The sequence below is a fragment of the Streptopelia decaocto genome (genome assembly GCF_964273445.1).
Source record: "Streptopelia decaocto genome assembly, chromosome: 8".
NCBI lineage: Eukaryota > Metazoa > Chordata > Aves > Columbiformes > Columbidae > Streptopelia > Streptopelia decaocto.
Genome location: NC_138662.1, coordinates 1,153,828 through 1,174,773, shown reverse-complemented (window position 1 = coordinate 1,174,773; position 20,946 = coordinate 1,153,828). Strand labels below are relative to the sequence as shown.

At 41.0% G+C, this 20,946-nt stretch overlaps 1 protein-coding gene across 3 annotated transcripts in view; it reads left to right on the top strand.

Annotated features, from left to right (window-relative positions):
• The window catches only part of IQSEC1 (IQ motif and Sec7 domain ArfGEF 1), a 69,827-nt gene that overhangs the window by 15,143 nt on the left and 33,738 nt on the right, over positions 1-20,946 (top strand). For 2 of the 3 annotated variants that reach the window (XM_082060031.1, XM_082060033.1), the window contains exons 2-3: positions 1,880-2,162; positions 5,868-7,132. In XM_082060031.1, coding sequence (XP_081916157.1) covers positions 1,880-2,162; positions 5,868-7,132 — 1,548 coding nt within the window. The remainder of the gene's footprint in view (positions 1-1,879; positions 2,163-5,867; positions 7,133-20,946) is intronic. The other variant, XM_082060032.1, reaches the window with a different exon arrangement.

Sequence of the window (20,946 nt, the reverse complement as noted above, 5' to 3'; positions counted from 1 at the left end):
ATAGTTCACAATTTAAGGGTGAGGAAGGCAAAAAGGGGAAGCAGTGACAATTCCTGACTTGCTGTTAAAAACAAATTTACCATACTTGTATGAAAATTACTTACAAATAAGCTTGTAATTAGGAACCTGAGATACGAAATAGTGTTGCCTCACAGCAGAACAGAGAAATGTAGTTTAGTATTTAAAGAGAGAATGTGAAGCAGTTCAGTATCATACTCATTTCTTTAATGGTGATTTTAGAGGGAACGATTTGTTTGTTTTTGATGGGTGGTTACACAGTTTCAATGTCCCTAGCAAAACTCTGGATAATTAGTGATTTTTAAGTTGAAAGCCAGCTGTATCATGGAGGGAAAGGGATTAGTTTCCTGTCAACTTCCTTTTGGAAAAAGTAATGTGTGCACACTGAAAATATTTCCAGCTTGGGTAAAGTATGTTTGAAAATACCTTTCGGGTAGAGTCATATTTTGATGGGCAAAGAAAGAGGACTTGCTTTCAGTTTTACATATTTATAGAAACGTTTTGAGGAATCTAAAGGGCTTTTTTCTCCTTCGCTTTCCAACGTAGCCAGTGTTGAAGGTCTGAGCGCTGGCGGGCGCTGCTGCAGAAACCGCTCTGTGTGCTCTGTGTGTGCAGCCAGGCTCACGCATTTCACTGCTGAGAGGCAACAGGAAGGCTTTGCTTTTTTATCTTCATATACATGCGAAGGAAAGCAAAATAAGAAATACAGGGTGTGGTGGGAGCGTGGAATTTTACTCCTTTAGAGTGTGGATGTACCTGTTCCTGAAACAAGAGGTAGGGGAAGTGCTGCAAGTGCTTATATTCATGCGTGTGTGGTGTGTTTACTAAGCCTATTGAGGCATTTGAAAAAAGTCAAATTTTGTTTTTCTGTTAATGCTCTGTGTACGCAGGATAGGGCACATGGTAAATATTTATGTGAAACATATGAAAAAGGCAGACTGTGGAAGAGTGAAAGTGCATACCCTGTTACAGTATGAGAATGCCCTACTGTAAATATAAAACAAATACGAATTACTGTTAGTCACCAGTACTCCAGGATAAACCTTGAGTAGGACTCAGTTTAAAATGTTTCCTATTGTGTACATAAAGTGTTTGTTTCTTTATTCCTTACCAATAACAGCATTCATGTGAAAATGAAGTGTTTTATTTGCCAGATAGCTCCTAGTGTGTTTTCCCTACCTGAAACTATAGCTTTCATTAGCTAGAAACACCATCCCTTGGGATGCTTTACTACAAAGTATCCTGTGGGAGCACACTTTCACTAGCGGGAATAAATGAGATTTCTCCTGTAGGTACTTTTTCCCAACTTCAGTTTCTAGAAAGACAGTAGCTCACAAGATCCATTAAATCCCAAATCTCCTTTGAGTAACGTGAAAGTAATCCTTTTATGTCAAACTGCAGTATAACAATAAGAAAGTATTGCTTTTATTTGTCAAAGCAAGGAAAAACACAAATAAGCATCTCCCATTTTGAACTGGAACAACTTGGAAATGAGCAGCCTTACAAGAAATTAAAAGTTTTCATTTGTTCTACACAGAAGTTGCTGAGTGACTTACTCAGGATGTTATTAGTAATTACTCTAGAAAGTTAATTGACGCTTGAAACCTCCATTCTCCAGCTTGATTCATGCTCTGAAGATGACCTCTGTAACAGAAATAAAGACTTGCTTAGATTAGAGTGAAAATGGTGGTGTTTGTTGACATGAAAGCCACATTACCTTATCCTAACTGCAGCTGAATTTGAACACAATGAGTTGGATGTCTATGTAAAATGATACAAAGCAAAACTATGCTATTTGTTGCTGAGAATTTTGGTATACAGTGCTCACCTGTGGATTTTCCTGTCTTTTCCTTCTGCCTAGTGTTGAGGGGGAAGCTCCAAGCAGTGAAACTGGCACATCTTTGGATAGCCCATCTAGCTACCATCAAGGACCTATAACACACAGCTCAGCTATAAGTCCAGACCACTACGATCATTCTGCTTACGGGCTGTATTCCGTCTCCCCTGGACAACAAAGGTCTCGGAGGCCAAAACTTCAGCACTCGACATCCATACTGCGAAAACAAGCAGAGGAAGAGGCTATTAAAAGGTCAAGATCCCTTTCTGAGAGCTATGAACTCTCTTCAGACCTACAAGATAAGCAGGTATTTGAGCTTTGTGACCTAATCTAGGAGAATGGCAATGTGCCTGTAAACTGGGAAAAATATTTTCCAGCATCACTTCAGTTGTGATGCTGAAAAGACCCTTTTTCCTGCAACCACCTTAGTTCAAAGTAGTCATACGTCAACATTTCTGAGGTTTTTGACTCTTGTGTGTGTGTCGTCCCTGTGTCCCATATGCCTTTCCCTCTTCCCATAAACAGGTGTAAAAGGTGTCTAAATAGTGTTAAAAGTAAAACTCGTTCTCCTAGGAATTGTGATTTCATGCTTGGGGCAAGTACTAGAATGTAATAATGCAAAATATTGTTCTAAGAAAATGAGTAGTTTTGAAAACTGGATATCTTCGTTGCTGAAAGAAAGGAAATTTTTGCTGAAATATCATATTGCAACTGATGTTCTCTCATACCTGTGTGGTGAATTCAAGGTCTTAATTGATTTTACGCACCTAGGCAGAACTCCCATGTGCTTTACAGAGAACTGGATGGAGGCTACATAGATGTTCAAGACCTTTGTCCCTAAAAAGGCACTTCTGTAGACAGCCAGCCTCAGCCATTCCTTTTCAGCTTTATTCTGAATATAGTCCTAGTTGAAAGATGTTTATTGCCATCTGAGTTCATATTTATAATTTTTTAAATGATGCTGTAATAGATTAAGGTAAGCAAATATGCAGGGTGCTCTGGGTTTCACTGATAGATGGACAGTAGCCAATCCATCACTGGTTTTTAGGGGTTTTTTTTCAGTGTGTTGTTTTGTTGGTTGGTAGTTTTTTGTTAGAGATCTTTCTTGCCACGGAATATTTTGTTTACTGTGAATCATTGTGGTATATTGCATAGTCACTCTGACTTTTATGTTAACATGGCGATAGAGGAAGCAGGCAAAATTCCACAGACAGGAAGCAGACTACTCCTGATTTTGAACCACACATTGATAGGCGGTGAAATTTATAGGGGCAAAGTCTCATTTTCCATCTGTTTATTGTTCTGAAAATTCAGGTTGGAGAATCATATAATTTTGTTCCAGAGAGACCTGGAAGAACAGAGCTTGAGCTCTGACATAAAGTTCAAGTAAATAAATATCTGGGAGAGCAAGTATGAGTTTAGATTAGCCTGTGTGCTCACCAAATTCTGTACTGGAGGGATGACCTACCACAGAATCCCAGAATGTCAGGGGTTGGAAGGGCCCTGGAAAGCTCATCCAGTGCAATCCCGCCATGGAGCAGGAACACCCAGATGAGGTTACACAGGAAGGTGTCCAGGCGGGTTGGAATGTCTGCACAGAAGGAGACTCCACAACCCCCCTGGGCAGCCTGGGCCAGGCTCTGCCACCCTCACCATGAAGAAGTTTTTTCTCATCTTTAAGTGGAACCTCGTGTGTTCCAGTTTGCACCCATTGCCCCTTGTCCTGTCGCTGGTTGTCACCGAAAAGAGCCTGGCTCCATCCTCCTGACACTCACCCTTTACCTGTCAAGCTCCTGATTCTTTATCTAGATCATGCCAGCTCTGCTATTAAATTGGACCTCCTCGTGAGATCTAAAATGCGACTTCCCTTTCCACCTTTGGCAGTCATTTTTGCTAGATATCTTGTAAGGGATTGATATAGAGTGCAAGGCTCACAAAAGCCATCTCCTGCACTGCAGATATTCCACAGAGCCTAATTCCTTGCCAGTTTGATAGAGAGTGAGGACTGCAGATGTTGTTTTGTTTTGTTCAGGGAGTCCTGCACAATAAAAAGTGACAATGATGCATAAAGGAAGCTTGGTACTGAAAAGTTGCTTACTGCTCTCAAAAAGCTCTCATTGAAATCTCAGAAGGTACTTAAAAACTATTTAGGAAAATGTCCAAGGGTTTACCTACAGGCAATGTGCATTAAATATGCATTAAAAAGGTGCATTAAATATACATTAAAATTTATTAGGATTATTAGTCACAAGTCTAGGCAAATTCCAAAATACTCAGTTAAAATTCCCACCAAAACCCCATAAGTTACAATAACCAATGGCGATGGTATTTTCTGTGTAGACCTGAAGGACAACAGCTTGTTTGCATGAATCAAGTCCAGGTAATTTACTTTATAGAATATTAAGTTTTGTTTTAAATTTTCGTATCAGCTCTGCTAGTTTTCTTTGACACTTAATTTTGAGAGGAGAACTAAATTGACAATTCATCATTCGATTTGAGATTAGCCCAGCAAAATAATCTCTTACGTAGTTGTTTCAAGATGCAGTCGAAAGGACAATTCCTGAGCAGTGATCTGGATCTGAGCCCATCTGAGAAGTTTGCCTCCTCAGTTTATTAACTGTGCATAATACTTTTTGCATGTAGAATTAAAAAGAAAAATGTTCACAATTAAAAAAAGACAGAAAGGACATAATCTTTAATGTGGGAGGGGAATGGGAGCTGCTGGAACTGGCAATAGCATTGAAACAAAAATGTCAGCAACTCCTGAATAGAATGCATGATGGACTAGAAAATGGTTTTGATTTAGTTCCTCCCATAGAAAGTGATACACATCAGTATCTGAACTTAGCAATTACTCAGAGAGATCTCCAAAGTATGAGGGGGAGACGTACATGTAATCTAAGTAATTAAACATGGTGTCCAATGAAAAAGGGGACTTAGATTTGCAAGCAAGGAGAAATGACTTTTGAATCCTTGCAGTATAATGAAAACTGTGTGGACTTACACAAAAATGCTGTCAGAAAAATGGTGGGTTTAATTTAGTACTAAACATACTGGTTTGTGATAGATGTTTTGTGTTTTTGAATAATGTGGATACAGGACAGACTGATCAGAAATTAAATATTGGGGGCAGAGAGGAGCAAACTTAGTTATTCGTCTTGTTCACTGTTTTTTAAATAAGCAATGCTTTTCATGTTTTGGAAGGAAAGGTTTGAAAATATCTAATGAGTATACTAAAAGTATTTTTGTGTCATTTTCACTAGGTTAAATTGCTAGCATTTATAATGTATTTATTTTGCATATTCATTCTGTTAATTGGAAACACTGGCAATGTCGACTTTAATTACAAGAATGAAAATAGATTTGAATTTGTATTTAGAAAGTCTGAAATCTGTTCTTGCTTTGAGACAGACTGGGTGTGTGGGTATTCTCTCAGAGCAACCTGTCTGGGAGCACATGGCCTGGGAGGCTCAGTTTTCCCTTGATATCAAGCCTGGGTGGGTGAAACCATGTTACCTGGTTTTTATTCACGTAGAAAGTGATGCAGTCCTGGAAAGGCAATAGCCGCTTTTAGAGTTTCCTCCCAAAAGATGGCAATTTGCCTTATACTTGGATTTCAGTTCTCTGCAGTTGTCCCTACGGAGACAGAATGAATGCATTGTGCTGCATTGGAGCACTACCTTGTCTGCTTTGACAGGGGCACACCACTGCTAACGTGTGAAAACCAAAATGGAAACACACACACACAAATTGCTAACACCTTTATTTTATGTGACAGTATTCACGTAGTCATATTTTTGTCTGTATTTTTGTGGTGGAACTTGCAAATGACTATTTGGTTCAGCATCCATGCAGTTGTTAGTCTGGAGCTTTCCGTTTTTACTTTGTGAAACAGTATACACTTGGAGAAATTTCTGAAAATTAAAGTTGTAAGAAGAAATTTTTTTGTTATGCTTTAACCTTGTTATAGCCTGCATCAAGTTACAAAGTAATTGTGTTCACCCTTTCACAGGTGGAAATGCTAGAACGGAAATATGGAGGCCGTCTCATAACTAGACATGCTGCTCGTACTATACAAACAGCTTTTCGCCAGTATCAGATGAACAAAAATTTTGAGCGTCTTAGAAGTTCTATGTCTGAAAATCGTATGTCAAGACGCATTGTACTGTCCAATATGAGAATGCAGTTTTCCTTTGAAGGACCTGAGAAAGTCCACAGCTCTTACTTTGAAGGAAAACAAGTTTCTGTTACAAATGACGGGTCAAAGCTGGGATCCCTGGGACAGTCTGAATGTGGTGACCTTGGAGAGTCAGCTACAATGAAGTCTCCAGCAGCATCTACTGATTTTAGTGATGCTATAACAGAACTGGAGGATGCTTTTTCCAGGCAGGTGAAATCCCTTGCAGAGTCCATCGATGACGCACTGAATTGCCGCAGCCTACATTCTGATGAAGTCCAGACTCCGGATCAAGTCAGAAGTCGTGAGATGGAAAGGGATAGTTGTGCTCAATCTAAACCAGCAATTCACAATGTGGATCACAGGAAGCTTGATGAGATGACAGCGTCGTACAGTGATGTTACGTTATATATTGATGAGGAAGAGTTATCTCCCCCCCTTCCACTTTCCCAGTCAGTAGAGAGACCGTCCAGCACAGAATCTGATTTGAGGCTCCGGTCTGTAAACTCTTCTCAAGAGTACTGGTCCATGACCCACAAAGATGATAAGATAGACACGGATACGAGCTGCAGGAGTACCCCATCCCTGGAGTGCCAGGAGCAGAGGATGAGAATGGATCATCTCCCCTTGCTGACTATAGAGCCACCCAGTGACAGTTCAGTGGACTTGAGTGATCGCTCCGAGAGAGGTTCGTTAAAGAGACAAAATGCCTATGACCGAGGGATCACTAGTCAACAAGGAAGCCCAAAACACATCCCTCACAGTATTCCTGCCAAGATTATATCCCGAGAGGAACCGGAGGCGAGACATAGGGCCAGGCCTATAGACAGTCACTTAGCTATCAATGGCACAGCAAACAGGCAAAGCAAATCCGAGTCCGATTATTCTGATGGAGACAATGACAGCATCAACAGCACTTCCAACTCCAATGATACAATAAATTGCAGCTCCGAGTCTTCTTCTAGAGACAGCCTAAGGGAGCAAACCTTGAGCAAACAAACATACCACAAAGAAACTCGCAACAGCTGGGATTCCCCTGCCTTCAGTAATGATGTTATCAGGAAACGCCATTATAGGATTGGACTGAATCTTTTTAACAAGTAAGTTACAGTATTTTGTCCTTTTCTCTGTGTTCAGTAGAAAGGTAACCGCTGTACCAGGAGTATTTTCTCTTGTATCAGATAAGTGAGACTGGTGTCTGATATTGACTTTTCAGTGAAAAAATAAGCTGCTTGTTATGACTGTTCATGTTCGAGTGCTTACAAGTTGTTGTCTTCATAGTTCAACAGCTTCAGGGGAAAAGAAAAAATATAATTATGTGTGTATATATATAGTAGTAAACTAGTGAAGAAGTTGGATCAGATTCCTTTCTTATTGAAAAATGTGGTGGCTTCATCCTGATCCATTTTTGGTGTTATAACCAATTCAGATCTCTTCCTGCCCTAATCATGTAGGTATTGTAAAACTTGCCATATGGGAATTAGAACAAGCAGCGTAAGATGAGTTTCCTGTTTAACGCAGGCAGGACCTGGAATTTGGTCAGTGGCTTTCGTCAACACTTTGATACTAAAAAACAATGCGCTAAAAATTTTTATGCTAAATGAACTTTATTTATCATAAAATTATCATAAGATTTTTATTTCTGCTTACGACTTAGTTTTCTCATGTATGGAGTTGTTTAAAATTTCTGTAAAATGACTTTTAAAGTTTCTTCGTTGGACACTCCCATGTGGCTGTAGAAACCCATGAATATTAGAGGATAGCAAATAATATGACTCTAAACTCTATTCACATTACTGGGGTTACACAGATCTCATTAAAACTATCTCATTCTGAAGATAAGAACAGGTTGGCATTAGAATTCCTAGTTTTTCTTCGCTGCTTAGTTGCTGCCTTATGTGGCAATTTCCCTGCCATAGAATGGGTATAATTTACTTAAACTTCTTCTGGTACTAGTGCTTAGAAAGCTCCTCAAAACATTTAGATGTAAGACGCAAAGCACCAAAATTTTTGCCTATTTTTCTTTAAAATATTGTTAGCAGCTCACAGTGTTTGTATAAGCATTTGGGATTCTCTACAGAGTACTTCAGGAGTTCTCGATGAAAATTGTGTAGCTTCTGAAGAGCTAATAGCTATTTGGGCGTGCTGCCGTAGACCTTGCTGCGCTGGCTCGTGCAGCTCGAGTGAGTCCAGCCCTTCTTTTCAGCTTGCGGTGCTGTGATTTGTTTCGTTTGATTAATAGGTCAGTGGTTCATCGTATAATGATATGTTGGAACATTGCAGATAATGAAAGCTTTTTGATGCCATCACGTGAGGCTGTGCCTTACAATAGGAAGTATGGATTGGCCAGGTTTGGCTGTAAAAACGTTCAGGTTGGTTTTTTTTTCATCTTCGCAAACATTTAATTGGCTTTTACAGAAGCTTTTAACCAACTGGAAGTATGTAAATCATAGGATGTCTGCAGCGTTTGCTGCTCATGAAGTAGACTGGGTAGAAGAATATATCGATTTGCTTTTTTTAGAAGGTTTGAAAACATTAACATCCGTGGTGTGAGGGGTGAGGAGGAAGGTGCTGATGCTGTTTGGCTGACATTTAAAAGTCTCAGTGTTTGCTCTTTTTTTGCACTGTAATTAAGCCTTAAGCAGTCAATGATCAGTGAACTTCAGGCTTGATAATACAGTCTTTTGAGTCAATTGCAGGAGGGTGTAGGAAAAAAGGTGAATTGAAGTGCTCAAGCAGCAAGCGGAGATGAGAGAGAGCACTGGAAATTGTCACATGCTTCTAATCATGTGCCCTATCAGTAGGAAGCTGAAAGTGAAAAATAAACATCAGGAATAGAGAAGAATAGAGACTGTTACTTGAAACACATCTAAGTCATCTTGCTGAATGGACTCGAACAAAGAGAAACCTTTTTTCTCAGCTGGCTGCTTGCAAGGTGACTTGCAGTTTCTTAGCAGTGAGTTCTAAAGACAGCACTCCCGCCAGCTCCTCTGTGCCTCATCTTTTGCTGTTTGCTGTTTCCTTCCCCCACCCTATTTTATCTCCAGTATTGATAGAGACCTGAAGATTCTTGTTACCTTCTGCTAAGTCACTCTGATTCTATTTATAGCTCAGATAGTCCTCCAGTATCCCATGTATCTTGGTTTTGATTATGGTGCTTCAAGTCCGCAGATGGTGACATTTTCATTAATAGCCTTATTTCCCTTCTGTGCTATGTCAGGTATTGAACCATCATAGAATGTGATGCGCTTGAATCTGTAAACCCTTTGAAAAGGGACCTGGAAAACTTCCAAATCTTTATTTTTTAAAAAGTTCAGAAGGAGGTTCCTAAGACTGTATCAGGTGGGATTGCAGATTGCATTTTGTGAGGTCAATGAAGGGACAGAGATTGTGTTCAGGCACTTGCCAGGATTTACCAGTGATGATTTCTTTTTCCATTGAGATATGTGCTGTACAGGTGCATTGGTTTCAATTAACTTCTGAGCATCACGCTCATTGTTCTCGGCACATGAAGTATGTCATAGCATCTTGTGCGTCCAGGTGTTTTTGAAAAGAAAGCCGTGCCCTAGGTGTGAGTTCCCTTGCCGAATGCTGCTATTGCACATGCGGCACAGCGTGAAGGAGGATTGCCCGGGCTGGTCTGACACGGGCCGGGAGAGGCGTCTGCAGGTCAGGGGGACTTTCTGCAAATCAGTCCCAGCTTTGCAGCTTCGCTCTCATGACATGGCATGTGTCATGACACATTTATGACCACCAAATGAGGGAGTAGCACAAGTCTTGGCAGCGAGCTCCTGAGAGGATGTGTGCTCCACCCGTGCGGAAGGACTGTGTGCAGAACTCAAACAAGTGGCTTTGAAGTTACCTATTACAAGAAGTCAAGTTTTTTCCAAGTGTCAGCATGTACCAGAAGAAATTTTAAAGATGTCTTTTACGAGAAGTCCAATTAATTTCATTGCATCTTTGAAATCTTTCTTGGAAATTAAAATCTCAAACCTTAATTAACAAATAATAATGTTATTTCTTTCTTGTACATGGAGCTTGGCTGAAATGCAAAGAGTTTAGAACCTTAAAGAGGTGCATGAATTGTATTAGAGAAAATATTTTTGCTTTGTTCACTATGAGTGTTGAAAGGATGAAGTTTCAAGCAGCATGGAAGGTCACTATTCTCACAGTTGAAATTTCAACAGATGCTTATAATTATTCTGGCTTTCCTATTACAATAAGAATTTTCAGAAGCCAAAGTGCAGTTTTCCTACCAGAGGCTGTTTATTAGAGTAGCCAGTTATGGATGGAGTGAGATTTGAGCACAACTGGTGGGCTAGTTGACTTCAGCACCATCATAAAGCAAAACATTAGTAGCACAAATGTCCTTAGAGAATGGAGAACACAGGACAGTAGAGAAAAAAAAAAATGTAGGTAATTGAAAACCATTTTTCTAGTAGTCACATCACTTGATCATAGAATCTCTAACTATAATGTGACACTCGATTTGGAACCTTAGTGTTGATTAAATAAGTATATTTTTTTAAAGAAGTTTTGTGGCATCTGCTATACCGGCATGTAAAGTGTCACCCAAACGGAATGATTTCTGCCAAAGAAATTGCAACAAAGTAAGAGCTTCTGTACATTCTCCTGGTTTTGAATGGCAGCAGTGACTTCACCCTGGCAATGGGCTGTCAGATGGTGAGCTACCATTCATTGCCTTCCAAAAGGAAGGGTTGCAGGTGCAGGCCCAGAGCACAGGGGCTCCCAGGGCAGCTTGCTGAGCCCAACTGTGTTGAATTAGGCATTTTCTTCAGTGCAGTTTGAAAGGGTTGTAGTCTGGGAGAAACTGCACTGGAAACCATTCCTTCCTCACAGGCAGAAGAAAAACACTACCTAGAAAGGTTTATTTTGCAGGCTTCAAACCCTGCCAATGCAAATCCAGCCTTTGAGACTGGTTTGCTTATAAACAAGGCTTCAAGAGCGCTTTTGACTGCTGCTTAAAAAAAAAAAGTGAAAAGGGCTGTGATTTGATTCCTATGTTTGTTTTGACTGCAGACTGGAAATACCAGGTTTGCCAGTTATTGCGGCCCAATCTGGTAGGATTTTCAGGTTCCATTCTGCTATCCATGCATGGATGGGTCTGACAGATTAAACAGGACCAAATGGTTTTTAACCTCAGTAGTCTGAGGAAACATGTCCTGCCCTTGAGGCAGCTTTGCGGTCGGCAGTAGCAGACTGTAATTCTGTGCAGAGCTGTGTGTAGGAAGAAGGACATTGCTGTGTTCCCTTCTCGTGTGCCACCATGGCCGTGGTGCTAAGTCTGGCTCCTTTCCAAGTATTTGTGGCCACCAGGTATGTCTCTTGATAACACCATCCTCAGTTCCCATCTCCCAGCCTGCAGTGACACACTGAGCTGGGCCATGTGGAATGCAGGACAGTGTAGCGCTTATTCAGCTTTTTCTCGGGCAGCAGACACAAACACTTTCTGTATTAATAAAGTGTTTTCGACAAAACTTGGAGAGCGTTAGAATGGTTTGAAAAGCTGATGTGACTGTGCCTAGTAGTATAAAATATGGGAGATAAAAGTTTGCATTTCTCAGACTCATTTGCTAATCTAGCAGAGACTAGAATCATATTTAGTATCTCCTTTGGGATATCAGGTAGCAGAAGGCACAGTTAAGTGTCCTCTTATCTGGCAGCATTCCTGCGGCACTGGGATTTCTCGCCATGGGAACCAGTCTTGCTTGTGCTGGTGCCAGTTGTTGCTGTTGCTGGTGGAGAGGGCCTGTGCAGTCCATCTCATGGGCCATTGCCACCACGCTGCTCTGCTTTTTCTGCTATGGCATCATTTTGTTAAAGGCTTTTTTGGTGTGGTGTTTTGTTGAAGGTTTTACGGCCTAATCTTGCACATACATCTTGGAGGTAAACGAACATAAGGCCATTTAACATTGCTAGAACAGAGGCTAGGCTATAAATATTTTTACAATAAGTTTTCCCAGATGACTTTCATTCCCCACCCCCCTTTTTTGTCCTCTCTTGCTTTCTGGGAAGGGTAGTGACAGATGGAAAACTGTTCCCTGTGTGTCCTCAGCCCATTACAGCATACTGTTCTGGAGAGTTTTCTGTAGCTTCTTTTATGAGGAGTTATTGTCAAGGTTCCCACTATTCCTGAGTTCTCTCAAAGGGTTTATTAACAGAGCTAAGAAGGCATGAGTATCTGTTTGCATTATGCAGTGATGTATCGTCTTTTGACCCTATCGGCTTCATTTATTGCATGATGGAGATGATTTTATTCAAAATTGAAACATCACTGTTGATGTGAATTGTTTACTAATTCCAGGAGCAGACTCTTTAAAACATGCCTAGATTCCTTGGAATGTTAATTTAAGTATTTCTTTATTTTATTAAGCAGAGAGGGACTTTACTGTTGTTGCAACATCTGGACTGCAGATTATTCAGCCACAGAGAGTTCCAACAAAAATTAAAATCAAAGCACTCCATGTAGCTTGTCCTCTAACATGCAGAGGAGTTAGTAAGAAGAGAAGAATGTTCTTAGTGTGACTCTCATTATTTCTAAAAACGTTTAGCCCTAAGTGAGAACACCCAAAGGGGAAAAAAAAAAAAAGCTCTGTGTGTTTTGCTTTGTTCTGTGCATGTTTTATCTTTTCTCCCCGAGGACCCATTTTTCCTCCTTTTTTTCCAAAATGGGTGCTTTAATTAGTATGCATTATGTCCCACCTATAAGAAACAGCTGAAATGTCTAACTCTGAGAATTCAACCAATAGTGTATTTAAACGCTGGCTTCAAATATGTGCACAAGGATTCCCTTTTTTGCCATTAAAAGGGAGTGTAAACTGTACCAAATGTTGAAAGCAAATGTAGCTGTCGCAAGGCTGCTCTGCGAGCAGCAGAAACTGTGTGCGAGCGTCCCTGGCACCGGGATGGAGCCATTACCTCATCCGCGCCGCCAGCTCCGCCTGCCCTCGCGCGTTCTGGGCACACGGCTCCCGCTGCTACGTGCCAGGAATCGGCAACCGCTTTGCTCTAACAATGCCAGGGTGCGTGCTCAGGATACGGCCGGTTTTTAGAAAATCAGCCTGTGAATGGAGGAATTTGACTGGGTGAGCAGCTCCCAGACAGCCATCTGATATGACTCTGGATGCCAGAATTACCCCTGCCCCCAAATCTCAACTGACCAAGTTCTGGGGGTGAAAAATGTGACCAGCTGCCTTTGCAGGCATACAGCGGCCAGTTTGAATAGGAAGTTGGGAAAGCTGTGTAAGGAACCCTTGGAAGAAGAGTTAAGGAAAAGTGAAGGCAGCACCAACTCTTTCTTCCTGTTTAAAAATTCGCATCTACTGAATTGGGGTTTGGTGGATCTGTAAATGGAAAATCTGGAGATCTTTAAACAGTACTTTTGCATTGCAAATTTAAGAGCTATCCCTTTTAAGGTAAAGGTGATTGTCAGTGTTTCCCATTTATAGTCAGCAGAGTTGCAGAAATTGAAGCTGAAGTGCTTCTGTTATGTGTAACTGGGGTGAGGGTGTGGAAAGAGAATTTAGGGCAGGGACACTAGAAAATATTAAGACAGGAGCTGTTCCTCAATTTCAAGGACATAGTCATCTTCATGTGTCACTCCTGACTGCAGCTGCATAAACATGAAAGCAACAGCCAGCCCTGGCAAATAGTTCTGAGAGAGCCAGCAGGTTTTTCATGTGTCTTGTCTCAAAGTGGAGTATGTTTTACTCTGCTGGCAGCTCCAAGCTCTTTTCCCTGCTCCTCGAGAAACGCAGAGATGCGAAGGGGTCAGAGGAGGTGAGAAATCCTCAGAGACTGTTTTAGTCCATTTATTTAACTAAAATATTTCCTTTCTTGCAAGGAAGGAAGCAGCAGGAAAAATAACAAAGGCTGTCCACTGCCAAGAGAGGGAGTAATGAGGATCTACAGAACCTGCTCCAGCACCGTGACTCAGGGTTGGTTCGCTGGCCGGGGCTCGCCCGCTACTGCAGTGCAACTGCTCGGGGTGCGCCTTAGGATCCTCCTCACTGTGCTAAATGTTCCTCAAGGCTGACACTTCTCATACCTAAAAAATCCTGTTTCCAAAATAGCTTTAAACTCTGTTTTTCCTCCTTTATTAGAATAGCCCAGAGTTTCTGCTTGGACACTTTAGCTTTCATACACTTTTTACAATTTTGTAATCAACTCAGACAAACCTAAACGCTCAGTGAGCAGCACTGATGTTTGATGTATAATTTCCTAGCACTTCACTAGGAAATGGTGGCATAAGGAAACTGATTGATCAGATAGAACTGTTCAGGTCACTTGCCCGATTTTGTGCAAAAGGTTGTCCACAGAGTTTCCTCTCTTTATTTTGCTCCCCCACCAAATAGAACTGGGCACTGAGATCACTTCCTAGTAAATTCTTTTGTGGGTGACATGAATATAAATGAACTTTCACTGAATGGAGATTACACCGGGTAATTTGGCGTAATTGCAAGTAAGCTGTGACCTTTACATGGGTGGTGGTAGTTTTTTGGTTTAGTCTTGAATGAACTTGGGAAGCTCACTCAAGACTGAGAAGATTAATGTACCATAATGTAGTGGGGAGAAGTCTTCCCCACTTGGGGGGAAACTTTAGAGCTCCTGCCCAAATAATGTGAATAACTTTCTCCCCGTTTCCATGAGATACAGAGAAGCTGTGAGAAATGTGTTGTTTCTTGGTTTATTTTCCTAAGCCAGAGAGTCTTTCTTGTAATTACCAGAAGATGCAGTTTACACCTGGTTCTTCTTTCTCTTCATGACCGGGTTGTGTAGCGTGAGGAAGGCACAGATCAGGCTTCCCAGTCAGTTTTCCTTTCAGTCTTTCTTGTGCTGCTGCAGAGCTGCGTGAGCTCTGACAAGCTGATGCTAGTTTTGGTAGTATTTTAGGGTTATTGAGTTGTTTTCTTATTTCCCAGGATGTTTCAAATAGCCATAGTGATTCTCCTACCTTTGTTGTGGCAGCAGTAGGATATTCAGCCAAAGTAAAGGAAGAAATACAACCATAGAAACAAAATTTAGCTGCTTGCTTGAATGTTCAACTAGCTTCTTATTGCCAATTGGCTATTTAAAAATATTTAACTTAAATGATTCTAAGAAAAGTCTTAGATTGTCCCTGTTAAAAAAACCTTCCCTGAATTTTAATGTTAAACTAGTGCTTAGTTTCGAGACAACTGTAAACATTTTCAAAATGGGATCTCTAGTATCAAAGGCAAGGAAGATTATTTTCTTTTAACAGAGGGCTGGCATCATATTTGCATTAAATTCTTCACCCCCAACCTGAAAAGATTGGCAGCAGCAGGTTTGTGACCTGTTTCTGTTCGCGGTGTTGACAACCTCTAGGAAATGTTTGTAGTTCTGGTTTGCTTGTTTTCTGGATTCTCTCAGCTTATGCTCCTTTCAGTGTAGCGTGTGTGTGTGGGTGCCCAAACGCAGACGAGAATCTAAAAAGCACAGATGTGCCTGCCGAAATACTGATGTTCTTTCTAGTTGCTTCACCAAGCTTCTCATTTCTCATGTTCAGTCAAGCTGGCTTTGTCCTGCTTGTCTGAGAAGGCTGTAAGAACGGTGTGTTTGTGGTTATTTACATGGTGTGTATAGACCTTTAGTTTACCTCCAAAGATACTTTTGGCATTGCTTGGTGTTGGAAATTTAGGCTTGGGCAAGCTGCTTTCTGTCCTTGCTTGTTTAGTAATGCTTCCATTTTACAGCTCTGTTATTGTCTGAGTACCTAAAGGGAAATACAAAAAATTTCATGTGGTTTTGGATGATTGTAAGCTTTACATGTTTGGCAAGTCAGAAATAGGGAAGCCTTTAGACACTTTTGTACTGTGGTTTTGTTGAATGTTTCTTTTCGAGGTAGTCCTGTTGGCCAGGGTGGGCACGGGCGCTTTCTCCGCACCGGGGCTTGGTTTGTGCAGCTGGCTGTGCAGCGTGGGGGAGCCCGGCTGGCCGGAGGCTGGTTTGTCAGCAACAGCAGCGAGAGCACTGGCTGCTGCCAGTGCTGCCAGTGCTGCCAGTGCTGCCAGTGCTGCCAGTGCTGCTGCTGCCAGTGCTGCTGCTGCCAGTGCTGCTGCTGCAGTGCTGCTGCTGCCAGTGCTGCCACCGCCAGTGCCACCAGCACTGCTGCCGCCAACACTGCCACCACCAGTGCTGCCACCACCAGCGCTGCTGCTGCCAGTGCTGCTGCTGCCGCTGAAGCACTCACCAGCTGCAGTGCTCAGGTTTAATGGGCTTGTTTTGCACTAGGACTGGCTGTACCAGTAAGACTGGTAGATAACAGTAAATGCTAAATCTGTGCTCATCTCTTTTGTACCATCTAGAATTCAACTAAAAGCTTTTCCTCTACGAATTTCACTTTCTAAATTCACTGCAGTATTTTTGCAAAAGTAGTGTTTCCTACAATTTGAAAGATAACATTCTCAATATCGGGGTAATGCAAAGCTGCACTTCCCAAGTACCACTGGTGTTACTTTACAGCATAAGTTGATGTATTTCTACCCATGTTTCCTCTGGTGGCTCAATGGGCAATCTGTGTGCCTGTCCCTTTCCTGCTCTCAGACTCCAGCAGGTGTTGGGCACCTCTGAAGACAATTCAAGCAAAGGAAACGTCAAACCATGGACTGGAGTTATGTAATATTGACAGTCCATATTAATAATTCATGGAGCTTTAGGGCTGGTTTATTATCACTGGCAATGGGGATTTTCTGTAACAGCTAGTTTTGTGATTATCTTTACAGGTTGATAATACTCTCAGGTGGTATAAATGATTGTAACTACACGTATCCTAAAGTTGTCTGTCAGTGGTTCCTCCGACCAGGTGAAAGTTAATTGCAACAAGTAATGATACATTCAGAATTATACGTGTCTGGATCACTACTCTACTCGCTGATTTGTTCATGACAATAAAAGTATTAGGAATGCAGTATGTTTCTAAAGATACTATGCTGCTTATATACATGTAGGTTTTAGTGTAAGGAAAAAATGACCACCATTCTTTTTTTTTTTCATTTATATATTTCTAGCTTGGATAAGGGGCACTTCTCTCAGGAATGTACCCACTTCATTATTATTACCCATGATCATCCCTTCTACCCCACCCTCCAAAGGAGAACTCATTTTTAGGAGAGCCTTGTAAATCACATTAGCAAACCTCCTGAACATACTGACCTTTTGTGACTTGTTCAGATTCAATGTACATAGCTGTTAAAGGAAAAAAACCCACTAGTCCTCCTTGGCTTCACAAGCTATAAACTCCCAACAAACCACCGCTCTAATGAGATCCACACAAATGTCAGCAAGTTATATGAACCTCCACTGAATTTATGCTTTCAGTACTGCACGTAGAACTTGCTAAATAAATAAGCCATCTCCTTCTAGTTAGTATTGTGCCCAGGGAGGAGGGGAAACAGAAGTGATGTGCAGGGATTTACTGGTGTCTTGGCTCTTGAGGGAATGGGTTTTGGTTTTGGGGGTGGTGTTTTTGTGGTATTTTTTTGTGGTGTTTGTTAAACTGTTGTCCATGTGTGATTTTTGCCCTATTCATTCCTGCCATTTGCTTCCTCTTAAAGATGCCACTTTGCAGAAATCGCTGCAGGATCCAACCCATCTTCAGAAACACACAGCCAATGTTTTGGCTGGAGCAGCCCAGTACTCTCTCAGAAGTGTGCTGATTAAAATAAATGGGTTTGATCTGTTATTTTGAAGTTTCCATTACTTTCTCCATAACTTTCTCCTAAACCATCCTAGAGGTCTCATTATTAATCAGCTTCTGGAAAATTCCTTATCCCTTCATGCAACATCTGAGAATCTTACGTAAATATGTTTTTGCACACGTTTTTGTGTTACTTGTTTTTTTTTCCCTTCCTCTCAGTAGATTCCTTTTGATTTGTTTGCTGATTGGTGTGTGGGGGGGGTTGTATTTCTTTGTTTTGCTTATTTTTTGGAATAGAACACATTTTTAAGCTTTATTTTGGAAGCAATCTGTAAATATGAAGAGTTTTCTATGTATATTATCAGCTATGTAAGGTGCTATCTTTAGAGGGTGTGTTTTGATATTAGTTAATGCATTCAAATCTGAAAATAAATGCTCTGCTTATGCAGCTTCAACAATTGCTATTTATAGACTTCTCATCTTCCGTGTTATTGGCAGGAGTAATTAACAAACCATCACTGGGAATTTTCCTAATCACAAAAGACTCTTAGTTGCAAGTACAAAATGGTCTGCGCTCCATTGCGAGGATAACGGGGATAACTTGTATCAGATGTCCATGGCCCTCTCGTGTCCCACTCCCTTCCACACCCAGTCATACACTTCAGGAACATTAGGGTTTGGTGAAAAAGAAAGTTTGTGCAATATAAAATAGCTGGGTTTACCAGCAGTAGAATCCCTGTTGGCTTTTAAAAGCTGCCCTCCCAGAGCCCTGTCAGCTGCCTGGGGGTTTTTGCCTTTCATTGGGAAGGAACAAATGCGTTTCTGGGAGTTTGCCGATAGTCAGCACCACAACCTGTGTGTCCTCTTGTGCATTTAAGAGGAAAACCCTTCATGCTTAGTAATATCTGAAATCTGTGATATTGGGGATGACTTAAATTGTCATGAACCCGTCTAGTACTTCAATTTGTCCAAATTTAAAAATAGGGAAAATATTTCTTTGGTTTAAAGACAGAGAGGAAAGGCACTATTGTGTACATTTTTCCCTTAACCTGTTGTTAGCTTCAGTCTTTAGGTTAAATTTCACAGCACTTCAGAATGCTCTGACAAAGTCACAGTTTTCTGTTAAGTACTTTTCCTGTGGAATAAGTGAGTGTCCCAGCTGGTGTGGAGGAAGCCTCTACCACAGCAATAAACCACCAGCCTGCCCAGCTCGCAAGGTGATTAAAATAACAGAAGGGAGATTGTTCTTTCAATAAGATGTTTGATAAAATTAAATTCAATTTCTTGATCAAGAATATTGAACGAATTCAAGGTTTCAGGTCATCAAAAATAGAAATATGAAGAGACATTGTTGGCAAGCTAGACTTCCAGAACAGAAACCAAAATCAGTGTTTATGAGCTGAATGGGAAACTAGGGAGATACCCATTGCATAAGAAAGTTTATCTTCCTCTGATACTTAATACATTTAGCCATAGAAACAAATTTTATTTAGAACTGTATTTGTGCACCTCCCCATATAACTCTTAACCTTTGGAGTTCTCCTGTGAGCAAATAATTTGCTTTGCTAATAGGAAAACTGAAAACATGGTGTGCTGCCTTGCTCAGTGAGTGGTACCCGACAGCTCCAGAGCGGTACCAGCCTCCCCTGGCTGCTCATCCTTTACACCGCCCTTTAGCAGATACTCCACTATAGACTGGCATTACTCAGGGCAAGGTACCCAAAGATGACCTGAAGCTACAGCTCCTGTCTTGAAGAACAATTGTCCTCCTAATGCTTGCCTAAGAAATCCTGTATCCCCGTTGTAGCGATGACTGTCGGAACCTTCAAAGAAAGATCAAATTAAAAGTTACAGTTCTCATCTCAATGCCTGTTAGAAATTCCCTGGAGAAGGCCCAGTGAGTTCTTTATTAGTAGCGGTATCTCTCTACTGGCTTAAGCCGGGCTTGCCCGGCGGCTGGGCTCAGCCCACACGGAGCTCTTCAGTTGAGGTTGGTCATATTCTCCAGGTTTACAAGTGTTTTTCTGGAATAGAACAACAAAGTTAACAGTTTTTAAAGGACAGATTTCAAAATAACATGACAGCATTTTATTGATCTCTAGTTGGCAAATTCAGTGGGTCAGAGTTGAAAGAAAGAAAAGACAGAGAGAAAGGGGAAGGGGAAGGGGAAGGGGAAGGGGGAGGGGAGGGGAGGGAAGGGAAGGAAAAGGAAAGGAAAGGGAAGGGGAGGAAAGGAAAAGGAAAGGGAAAAGAAGTTTCTTCCCTGTGGAAATTACTCTTACGTTTGTTACTCTGAAGGTTATGCCACTGCTACCACAGTTTGATACATCAAATAAAGATAAGAGTAAGGGAAGTCTTCATTCTTACAGTTCGGAGTTTTCAGGTAATATTTTCATGCGATTACAGTTCAGAGTTTACATTGCTTCCGTGTTACAACTTTTACTACAAGTTAGACTACTGTCAAATAAACAGACACTGCCAAACTTCCTGTTGCTTCACTGCGGCATGAAGGAGGAATCAATGGGAAAAGAGCTTTTGGCTTCCAGTGTGTGTTGTCAAATGGGTTTTTGAGCTCCTTTTGGAGCCTTACATAAAGTTATCTGAATAATGTGATTTCAATTGCCAAACCAGAAGCAGAGCTTCTTATGTGAAGAAGCAGACCCTGGCTTATGTAAAATTGTACAACCACTTCAGAACTGATGCAAAATAAATTATGTGTCTCCTTTGTGATGGTTTTAAATGCTCAGGCTTGTGGGAGTGATAAGAAGTCAAGTTGTGGTTTAGTACAATAACCAACAATCCAGCATTTTCTATATGTCAAGTAAAGGTGATCTTTGGATCAAATTGTACTTTGTGACCACGTTCTTTGTTTTCTGTTTTGACGATTGCTGGGAAGGAACTTTCCGAACCTTACAGACAAATGTAGCTCACTGAAAAGCAGGACTGAGAAAACTATTCCTGGTTTTGTTGGATGCTTTGAATTGAAATTCAGAAATATTAAGGCTTCTGAAGTACAACTCAAAAGCGTATGAACGTAGCAGTTATGTTACTTAACAAGAAAAAGGGTACTTTTTGAGTGTTGAAGGAGATTCATTTTACAAGATTGCGTTTAGAAGATGACCATATGTGTAATCTTATTTAAGATGAAAAGAGCCACAAAGCCCAATGCAAGAAACGGAGGTTTGAGAACTCCCTTTTGATTAAATTATATAATATATTCCTTTGATCTATCTAATT